This window comes from Elephantulus edwardii, unplaced genomic scaffold (genome assembly GCF_000299155.1).
Source record: "Elephantulus edwardii isolate Elephantulus edwardi_28Jun2011 unplaced genomic scaffold, EleEdw1.0 scaffold00129, whole genome shotgun sequence".
NCBI classification, from domain to species: domain Eukaryota; kingdom Metazoa; phylum Chordata; class Mammalia; order Macroscelidea; family Macroscelididae; genus Elephantulus; species Elephantulus edwardii.
The window spans coordinates 3,917,674-3,928,683 of NW_006399879.1; the positions used below are offsets into that span (position 1 = coordinate 3,917,674).

Below are 11,010 nucleotides of genomic sequence, written 5' to 3' on the forward strand. Positions count from 1 at the left end.
AGGGGCCCTGACTGGGTGCTGGGTGACCAGGTGGGAGGGGCCCTGACTGGAGCGAGTTAAAAAGATCATAGACAATCTGTCTACCAGCTGCATGCCTAGTTCATGTTGCTGTCAGGACTTTAACTTGGGCTGACCAGAGCGTACATTAGACCAGGTGACCTTGAGAGATCTCAGGGGTCAACCTTTGCCCTTCCCTCGGTGGAGGGGCTCTGGGGTCTTTAGCCATGCCCCAGTGTAGGCCCCTGGGTGACTGGGAAGAGTGTGCACTGTGGACCAGAGTCTGGGGTCACTGTGCTCTCAACCCGATGCATGTCCTCACCCCTGTGCTGGGCGGGGTGCTCTGGGTGTGGGTCTGGGGTCTCTGTACCCTCACCTCTATGCTGGGTGGGGTGCTCTGGGTGGGGGTCTGGGGTCTCTATACTCTCACCTCTATGCTGGGTGGGGTGCTCTGGGTGTGGGGGTCTTGGGTCTCTGTACCCTCACCTCTATGCTGGGCGGGGTGCTCTGGGTGGGGGTCTGGGGTCTCTATACTCTCACCTCTATGCTGGGCGGGGTGCTCTGGGTGGGGGTCTGGGGTCTCTATACTCTCACCTCTATGCTGGGTGGGGTGCTCTGTGGGTGTGGGGTCTCTGTACCCTCACCTCTATGCTGGGCGGGGTGCTCTGGGTGGGGGTCTGGGGTCTCTCTGCTGGGCGAGGTGGTCCACACACAGGGTCCCGAGCAGATCTGGCTTGGCCTTCCAGAGCTGACTCTCAGCATCGCTTCTGGAAGCCCAGCGAGGTGGACGAGGAGGTGGACAATGCGGACGTCTCCGAGATGCTGCGCAGCCGCCACATCACCTTCGCGGGACGCTTCGAGCCGGTGCAGCACCGATGCCGCGCCCTGCGGCCCGACGGGCGGCTCTGTGAGCGCCAGGACCGGCTCAAGGTGAGGCCCGGGCTCGGCGGGGTGGCCGGTGGTTGGCTCAGGGGACGGCTTGGAGGACAGGCCAATGGGGGCGGCTCAGAGGGGAGGACGGCTCAGAGGACAGGCCGGCGGGCGGCTCTGTGATCACCAGGACTGGCTCAAGGTGAGGCCTGGCCTCGGAGGAGAGGCTGGCGGGCGGCTCAGGGGAGGACGGCTCGGAGGAAGGAGCCGGCGCCTTCCGCCTCCACCTCGGTGCTGCGGAGCAGTCTCCCCCCCCATGGAAGTACCCCTGTCTGCTGACCCTGCCCTGGGCATTCTGCCCCCTCCCTGGGCAGGGCCCGCTCCCTGAGGGGCAGTGCCCATCCCGCCTGCCCCACACCGCTGCTGCTCAGAGTACCTGTCACTGCAGGCTGTCCTTGCCGCCTGCCTGGTCCTGGCTGTGGTGGGTGGTGACTAGAGCACGTGGTCCCTCCTGGTTTGCTGCCCTCCCACCACCCTACTGTCCTCGGCAGTGTCCCTTCCATGGGAAGATTATCCCTCGAGATGACCGGGGGCAGCCGCTGGACCCAGATGACAGAGCACGCGAGCAGAGGCAGCAGCTGCAGAAGCAGGCCGAGCGCCCAGGTAGGTGTGGAGGCCGGAGGAGGGCGGGGTGCAGGGTGGTGTGAGCCGGGCAGATGCGGTCCTGGGGGGTCTCCATGGACATGTGCCTGCTCTGTGCAGCCTTGGGCCACACAGCGCCCCACTCTCAGCACCCCGTTCCTGACGTGACCCCGCCGCCCTTGTGCCTTGAAGAATGTGGTTCCGCATCTCATGGGCGCTGGGGCTTTTCTTGCAGGGCCCACTGCCACCTCGCGCTGCCTCATCTGGTATTAAACAGCTGGCAGGCTCAGGGCGAGCGTGGCTGGTTAATGGTGCCCAGTGCCCTTCCCAGGAAGCCATGTCCCTGCACACTTCTCATCACACCACATCCCGCCTGCTCTGATGAACGGGGTGGGTTGATTGGCAGCACTGCACCCTGCAGGGGGCCCAGTCCGGGCACCCACTCCAACCTGCACGCTGTGGTCACGTGGAATGGGGAGAGCAGAGGGTGATATTCTGGAGGCTGGAGTAAGATGTGTGGCTGCGTGGGGATGTGGGTGTGTGCACGCGCATGTGCAGGGAACAGGTGCGTGTGAGACAGATGGGCTCTGTGTGTGTTTGTCTGCGAGAGAGAGTGTGTAAAGTATAGGTATTCCTGCACTGGGCAGGGGGAGCAGGGTACAGGTATTCCTGGACTGGGGAGGAAGGGGTGGGGTGAGTATGCATGGTCCGTACACGTGTCTGTGTGTCTGGGGAGAGGACCCAGGAAGACCCAGGAGGGCCTTGGGGTGCAGACACAGACAGAGGCAGGTCTTCACAGACGCCTTAGTCTTTTGGGGTCCTTGGCCACTAGTGGGCTTCAGCCACCTACAGTGTCATCTCAGGGTGTCCCTGGCTGTCTCGAGGACACACTGTGCTGCCACAGGCCCTGTGCGCTCCTGGAGCAGCGGGTTCCTTACAGGGCAGGATGGGGTGGCAGGCTGGTGGTGTGCCCAAGAACCAGTCCCCTGACCCAGCCGGTGGTGTCTGGGCATTGGCCTTTGTCTTTTCTGGGGCTGGTGGATGGTTCCTGCCCAGCTTCGTGCCCCATAGCGGGCAGCAGGCCCCCAGCTCCACCAGTGCACAGTCGTGCTCACAGGGGGGTGTCCGGCAGCGGCCTGTCCCCGCTCTTGGCTCTGTCTGTCATCAGCAGTCCCTGCTGTGATTACAGGAGACGCGCGCTGGTTTCAGTCCCGGCCACGATGGTGCAGGGAGGGCCTGACCTGTTAATCTGAGGGGCGAGGCCCTCCCTGGTGGTTCACGCTCGGAGTGAATGAAGTGCCCATTTTTTGTGTCAGCTCTGAAGAGTATCTGGTTTTGCAGCCCTCAGTGACTTGTTAACAAACAGGTGTGGGGCGGCAGGCCGGCCAGCCGCTGGCCAGTCAGATGTGAAATAGCATCTCTTTACTAACGACAGTATTGATCCCCGCCTCCCCATGCTCGCCCAGCGCAATTCTCTTCCCCCAGCTCACCCCGGTGACAATGCGCGCAGCCCGGCCGTCAGCACCCAGGAAGGCCACGCGGCCCCGGCATCTATTGATTTTCTTCAAAGGCTTTTAAATTGCCCCTTCATTTTCCTGAGACGCTCATTCCATCTCTACTGGGTGCCGGCATTTTTTCCTTGTGTTTAAACAATTGCTCCATTCACCGGGTTCCTAAACTGTGACGCCTTCTTATTACTGGGAGATAAACTGTTTAGACAGTTTTCCTTAATCTTGGATTAATCGTTCCTGTATCTGAATTGTGCGGCCCTACCGTCCTTCACTTCAAAAAAAATCCACTCGGGGAGGCCTGGCCATCCGTTTGTCTGGGCTCTGCCTCCGTCCCCGCTCCGGGATCTGCCTGCGTGCTCGGCTGTGGGCCGGGGCTGGGATCTGCGCAGACAGATGGACTGGAGAGCGTCCGGCCCCCATCTCATGGGCCTGGAGCATTACTACCCGCCTGAACCGGACAGCCAGCCCAGCAAGGCCTCCCGCCTGCCGCCTCCCGGGATGTGGGAGCAGAGACCCCAGGCCAGCTGCCAGCCCTCGGCCTGTATTCCTGCACAGGGCTGCCCCTGCCCACCCCGAGGCTCGAGGAGGGGTGTTCTCATCATGACCGCCTCCCTGTGGGTGGGAGGCTCAGGCAACCAGGCCAGGATCCAGGGCCAGGAGGTCCATTATCCCCACTGCCCCTCAGGCTTCTTGCCGTCCACCTCCCGTGGCCACAGCATGCCACCTCTGCCCATAAGCCCCACGTCTCAGCACTGTACTAGTGACCATGACAGACGCCACTGGACCTATGGGGAAGGGCAGTTGCTGTCCATGTGGAGGGACAGAAGGCCTCTGTTGTCTCTGAGTCTTTGAAATTGCACGCCTTGTGGGGCCCTTGTGACTAGATGGCCACCTGGTGCCCCAGGACAGAGGCACCTGCCAGTGAACTCACCCTGCCCTTCCCAGCGGAAAGGAGAGTGGACGTGGACAGAGCCCCACACGGGCCTCCCCAGGCTCCCCGGGCCATGGGGACGCAGGGCCGTGGGAATGGACTGTGCCTTCTTCTTGCCCTCCCCCTGCTGGTAGACAGTGTCCACACTCAGGAACAGGCCCGGCCATGAGCAGACCACTTGTCCCTGACCACGGGGCTGTCCCTGGCCGGTCAGTGCCACATCTTTTGGGAACCTTTGTTGTTTTGTTCCCAGACTGGCAGGACCCGGAGTTTATGAGAGACGTTGAGGCCGCTACCAAGGTGGACCTGGGCTCTTCCCGGTACGACGGCAAGGGCAAGGGCAAGGGCAAGGGGAAGAAGAAGAAGTACCCCCACCTCACAGATCTGAAGCAGCAGGCCGACACGGCGCGGGCGCGCATCGGGAAGAAGGTCTTCGACAAGTAAGGCTCCCATGAGCCCTGTACCCCCCAGTACTCCCCAGTTCCCCCCACATCCCCCGCACCTCAGACTGGGTGCTCTCCCAGGCCAGTCAGATTGGGTCCCAGGGTGGGCGGAAGGTGATTCCCACAGAACGGGGCTCGGAGAGGGTGTCCCCTACAGGCAGATGGACGGGACGGCGAGCCTCAGAGCTTGACACCCCCGAGGGGGTGGACATGTTGCTGGTTAGGGACCCTCCCCAGCTGGCCACATCGTCCTGGTTTCTGGTGAGCTGGACAGCTCCAGTGGGGTGAAGGAGAGGCTTCTGAGGAGAGCAGCCCTTCGTCCTGGTGGCCACACACTGCTGGTGCCCACAGTGACACAGCTGCAAGCCGAGAGAGGAGGCCAGCTGCTGTGACACTGTCTGGGGCCCAGGTTAGCTGCTTGTCACAGACTGTCACCGCCCGGTTTGCTGTCCCCGCAGGGCCTCCATGCGGAGGGTCATCACAGCCATGAACCAGATGGACCGGAGGAAGCATGAAAAGTTTGCCAACCAGTTTAATTATGCGCTGAATTAAAGGACTGAGCCTCTGGGCAAGGTGTGGTCCACTCTGGCCATCCGCTTCTTCCTGCTGCTGGCGTGTGTAGGCTGTAACCTTGAGGCTGAACCTGGTTGGGCATCTGAGATCTTCTGTGCCCTACCCTGAGGAGGCGGGGCTAGGGGTGCAGACTGAATAGAATGTCCTGTTGCCGGAACTCTCCGGCCAGGTGGACTGGCCCTCTGTCAGGGCTCCAGGTCTGGCCCCGCGGACACCCCGTGTGCCCTGTCACTGCAGGCTGTGCTCCGTGGTGTGTCATTGAAGAGGGTTAAACACACAGCTCAGTGTCCAGCACATGCTGTGGTCAGATGCTCCCCTTCACCCCCATACTCCTCCCAGGAGGTGAGGCCCCATGCTGACACAGAAGTGCCGTATTGAACACACGACACAGACGTGGGGCTCTGCGGGGATGGTGCCAGCAATCCCAGCTCCACAAACGCTTCGGACGCTGTCCCGTGTCAGAAGACGGAGCTGCCTCACTTCCTTCTAATAGCACATTTATTGAGGTGAAGCCTGTATCCCACTTCCTGTATCCCGTAAACTCCCCCTTTCTGAATGCACAGCAGCGGTCTTTACGTAGTGACAGTGCCTTCATAGCCACAGTCAGTTTTTACACCATTTTTAACACCCTGGCTTCAGGAAGAATCACAGCCCAGGAGGTGCCATGAGCCAAGCCTGACCCATCCAACAGGAATGTGCGTCAGAACCGAGCCTCTGGATGCCACGTGCCAGCCTTTCGGTTAAAGCCGGGTACTCGGTGCTGTGATATCAGGGTCTACGCGCTGTGCGCAGCCACTGTCTGTGTTCTGCCCGCGGACTCGCTCGTTCTCAGCGTCTCACAAAACGTAATTGTTGGTATGTGTGTTTCTGTCACTTGGCTTCTCCGTTGGTAATGCAGCTGTGCACGTCACACGTGTGTGTGAGGACACTTCCGTTGGCGGGTTATGTAGCTCTGAGCGGAAGGGCTGAGCCTGTGGCTTCTGAGAGGCTGTGGCATGACAGCAGCAGTTCTGAGAGGCTGTGGCATGACAGCAGCAGTTCAGGCTTCCCTCCCGACCAGCCTCCGCTTCCACACGGGTCACTGTCTCCCGATGACTTCAGCGGTGAGATGAGATGAGCTTTCACTATATAAGAGACTTATATTTTCCCAAAGATTAGCAATATTTTTATCGTTTCTATTCATATGTTCCTTGGCTTTTTTATTTTTGGTCCCTTCATTAAGCTTTGTTTTCGTGGTTCTCAAAATTGTGTAACAAATTTTGTTTTAATGGATGTTTTTATGTCATTGGAAATAGGCGTTTTCACATCCCTTTCCTGTTCTGACCGGATTGTCCTCAGTTGTCGTTTTTTAGTTCTTTATGTATCTGGACTCTAGACCGGAACAGGATTTGGGAATCTTGACTCCCTTCAACTCATTGCCATCTGGTTGGAACCAGGGCATAGCCGACCCTCCAGTGGGCTGCAGAGGCTGTAAACGCACAGGAGACTGCCCACCTTTCTCCCTTGGAGCAGCTGGTAGATCCGAACGCCTTACTTTTGAGTTGACAGCACAGCTATTTAAGCACTAGGCCACCAGAGCTCCATCCATCAATAAAAGGTTGGCTAAAAAAAAATTTTAAAAAAGTTAAAATTTAGGTTTTTGGGGTTTTTTTTTTTATTTTATTATTTGTGTGTGTGTGTACTGTCAAATCAGATCTGACAGGTACAGGAGGAGATTGTTCCTCCTTCTCCAGCAGAGCATCTGGTGGATTTGAACCACTAAAATTTAGTTTTTAAAAAATGGTATAAAATTATAATGTTGATATAGAATCATTCCCACAATATAGAATAAGAAAATGTATTGTTTATTATCTTTATTCATAAATTATTTAACTTCTATTAAAAAAGACAAATTTACATATTTATTAATAAGAAATTGCCTTATTAAGCATGTTGTTGTTATGTGCCGTTGAGTCACCATAGAAGTTTTTTAATTTGCTCGGTTTTCCCCCTAGGAGTTACACAGGTTTAGCGTTTGCCGGTGTCAGTCTTTGTATATGGTGTGAGGGAGGGACCGTCTTACTAGCACCATTTCTTGAGGAGTCCTCTTTCTCACAGAGTGACCCTGGAGCCCTTGCTGAACATCACTTGACTTTAAATATCAGACCTGCTGGCCTTAAGTGCGTGGCTGATTTTTAGCCTGTGATGCTACAGTCTAAAAAGTCTGCATAGATCTTTGTGTTCAGTGACGTAACCTTCATTACGCCTGTTTTATAACGATTGGGAATCGAGATGTGTGACCCCTCCAGCTCTCCCCTCCCCAAGGTGATTTTCTAGATTTCTTGAGTTTCTATATGAACTTTGCAATCAATTTATCAGTTTCGAAATAGACTCCCAAAAAAAGTGTCTGAGGTTTTAAGAGGGATTGAAGTGAATCTAGATCAGTACGAGGAACATTGCCAACGTAATGATCCAAAGTTTTGTTTCATTCCATGAACATGGGAGGTTTTTAAAATCATGTTTTATAGGATCTTTTACATTTTTTATATGGGTTTGTGTTTATTCATTCATATATATTGTGTTTTGTGCAGATACGTTGTGTTTTATGTAATCTTTTACATTGTGTTTTATGTAATTACTGTCACTCTGTTCTGTATACTTACTTACTGTGATCAGGGAGCCCTGGTAGCCTAGTGGTAAGAAGTTGTACTGCAATCCCAAAGGTCTTGAGTCAGAACCCACCAACTGCCCCACGGGAGAAAAAGGGTGAGCAGTCCCCCCAGTGCCGTTACTGCCTCTGAGAAGCAGCTGGAGGACCAGCCGTGAGGGGGTTCAGATGCTGTAGCACACAACAACAACATCAACAGAGGGGCCTGTTGGCACCCCGTCTCTTCAAGCCCTTCCCTGTCCCCCCTGCTGTCCAAGTGAGTTCCCTGTCTCAAGTTTACATTGTACAGCTGGTGCCCTCGTTTTGATAAGTTTCTTTCCAAGTCTTTTTTAAACTCGATAATAAGTGGATTTCTAAAATTTTATTGTTGATGATGGTTAGACATGGATAGAAATACGGTAGACTTGTGTATGTTGATCGTGTATCCCACACCCTTGCTGTGCCCGCTTTAGTTTAATTCTGGGGGTGTCTGGCGGATTCCTTTGCATTTCCTGTCTAGAGTGTCACAGTTTGACCAGTTCCTTTGCAACCTAGAACCTTTGAGTGGTTGCCTGCTGTCCTGGCTGTCTCCTCTGGTCCAAGCTGAGTGACCATCATGTCTTGTTCCTGCCTCCCAGGAGAGAGCATTCACCTCCCACCGTTAGACTGGTGCTGTGGGGGTCCCTGTAGACAACCTTTCTCAGGCTCAGGGCTCCTTTTCCTCCTGCTCTACCAACAGAGGTCGTGGTCCAAAAGGAGTTCTGAATTCTCGTTTTTCTGATGACTGCATTTTGATCTGTTGCTGGATTGATCTGCTCGTTATTCATTGGAGATCTTGTGTTTACATTCAGCAGTGATACGGGTCTGGAGGGGTCTTGCTGATTTCCTGTTTGAGACAATGAAAGCTCTGGTTTCAGTGTCAGTAATACTGTCCTCATGGGATGAGTTAAAAAAATGTTCCTCTTCACATTTTTGGAAAGTTTATTAAGAATTGTTGTTAAGGGGAGCTCTGGAGGCCTAGTGGCAAGAAGCTGCACTGCAATCCCAGAGATACGTGGTTCGATTCCACCAGATGCTCTGCCAGAGAAGGAGGGGCCGTCTCCTCCTGTACCAGTCAGATCCAATTTGACGGTACACACACAGAAAACAATAAAATAAATTAAAAAAAAAAAAAGAATTGTTGTTAAATCTTTAAATGGTTGGTAGAATTCGGAAACGACTCGACGGCACATAACAACAACAACAGAATTCACCTGTGAAAACCACCTGGTCCTGGTGGGCTTTTTGGGGAAAAGCTTTGATCACCCATTCAACCTCTTGGTACAGTTCTAGTCAGACCCTCTCATTTCTCCTGCGTCGATCTCTGTTCTGGCCCTTCGTGGGCAGGAGTCCGCGTGAATCCACTCCCAGAAGGTCTGGATTGGTCCTGTCTTCACCTCCTCCGACACTCCCTGCCTGTGTGGGCACCGTCTCAGGCCCCCTCTCCCTGACGCTGGCATTGGCACAACTCCCAGGTTCAAACCCCGCCCTTTAGCCTCAGGTAGCGTCACTGCTGCCCCCTTCTCCTTGGGCTTGGACAGTTTGCTGGGCTGATTCACAGCGGGCACTCTACCAGCAGCTGTTACAGCAAAAAGTTGCTCATTCAGATCTTCGTAAGGAGACGAAGGCTGGGAGGGTGCCCAGCACAGAACTCCCGCATCCCCGAGGGCCCCCGTCCTCCCCTCACCCCCCCAGCAGGTGCTCCCAGCTTCTCTCAGCCCGGCGTGACTGATCCCTCACTGCGTGTCCGTGACAGGGTAGACCGTGTCTCCTGATGTCAGGGGTCACTGGGCGACTGGGAGAGTCCTGTGGTCTGGCCAGCTCCCAGCCCACAAGCACAGACCCTCTCCCGTGGCCTGGACTCTAGGTAACGGAGGCACCACAGTTAGGCGGGAGGTTCCCAGAGCTCATGGGCAGCATCTCAGGATACGGAGACAAAACCCAATTTTATTATTGTTGCCGTTAGGAGCCACTGAATCGAATATGACTCCTAGCGACCCTTTGAACAACAGATCTAAACTGTCTCCTCTCCTGGCCACCCTCACATCCCTGTCACATGTGAGTCCTTTGCTGCGTCACTGTGTGCATCTGCCTTGTTGAGGGTCTTCCTCCCTTTCTCTGACCCTCCACCTTTCCAAGCGTGAGGTCCCTCTCCAAGGACTCCTAGCAACGTGCCCACGGATGTGAGATGAAGCTTTGAGTCCTTCCATCAAAGGGTACATTGAGTGAAATTCCTTACAGCACAGCCGTGTGTTGGTCCCTTTCATCTGTGTTACCCGATTCGCCATTTGTGCCACTGAGTCAGTTCTGACTTGTAAAGGCCCTGCAGGACCCACGAGGACCGCCCTGCAGCACTGTCCGGAGAACTGTTTCATGGGGCGATGACCACTTCTCTCTCTCTCTCTCTTTCTTTTTTATTGAACTTACAGAGACTTAGGGTTTCATTGTTGCACTTTTCTCCGTGCCCACCCCCTCCGCCCCAATTCACTCTTCTCCTTGAAAAGAAAAACTCTTTCATTGTTATGCAGTCCCTCCCCTCAAATCCACTCCACTGTGCAGCCTTCACTCTAGACTTCTGTAATAACAAGAATATCCATTCATATGTCCCTTTTAAACAGATCTCTCCCTCATATACTTCAATGCAATATACATCATTCATCTCCTTCTCTGTCTTCCCTCAACCCTGATGTCAGTCCCATTTTACAACAGTGGCCCTATGCAATATTTGTCCTTTTGTGACTGAGATACTTCACTCAGCATAATGTCCTCCAGGGTCACCCATTTTGAATAATATTGCATGAGTTCCTTGTTTTTCAATGCAGCATAGTATTCCATTGTGTGAATATACTGCAGCTTCTCTATTTGTGTGTTGATGGGCACTTAGGTTGTTTCCGGCTCTTTGCTATTGTGAACAAAGCTGCAATAAAAAGGGGTGTGCATGTACCTGCTTGGGTGTCAGTTATGGTCTCTTCGGGGTATAGTCCCACTGGTAGAATTGCTGGGTCAAATGGTATCTCTATTTGCAACTTTTTGAGAAAGCTCCACACCACCTTCCACAGTGGTTGCACCATTTTACACTCCCACCAACAGTGAATAAGGGTTCCAGTTTCTCTACAACCTCACCAGCATTTATTGTTTGCTGCTCTGTTGAATTTTGCTATTCTGACTGGGGTGAGACGATGTCTCATAATTGTTTTGATTTGCATCTCTCTTAGAGCTAGGGATTTTGAACCTTTCTTCATGTGTTTGCCATCTCAATGTCTTCTTTGGTGAAGTGTCTGTTCACATCCTGTGCCCATTTTTCAATTGGGTGGTTTACTTTACTTGTTGTGGTGGGCCACATCTCTTTAGGAGCCGCGGTGGGTTCCAGCTGCCAGC

At 54.1% G+C, this 11,010-nt stretch overlaps 1 protein-coding gene across 1 annotated transcript in view; it reads left to right on the top strand.

Moving 5' to 3' along the window:
* The window catches only part of UVSSA (UV-stimulated scaffold protein A), a 41,891-nt gene extending 36,945 nt beyond the window's left edge, over positions 1-4,946 (top strand). Inside the window, exons 10-13 of the mRNA XM_006893595.1 lie at positions 744-927; positions 1,419-1,530; positions 4,205-4,391; positions 4,853-4,946. Of these exons, the coding sequence (XP_006893657.1) occupies positions 744-927; positions 1,419-1,530; positions 4,205-4,391; positions 4,853-4,946 (577 nt within the window). The remainder of the gene's footprint in view (positions 1-743; positions 928-1,418; positions 1,531-4,204; positions 4,392-4,852) is intronic.
* Positions 4,947-11,010: the final 6,064 nt, after the last annotated feature.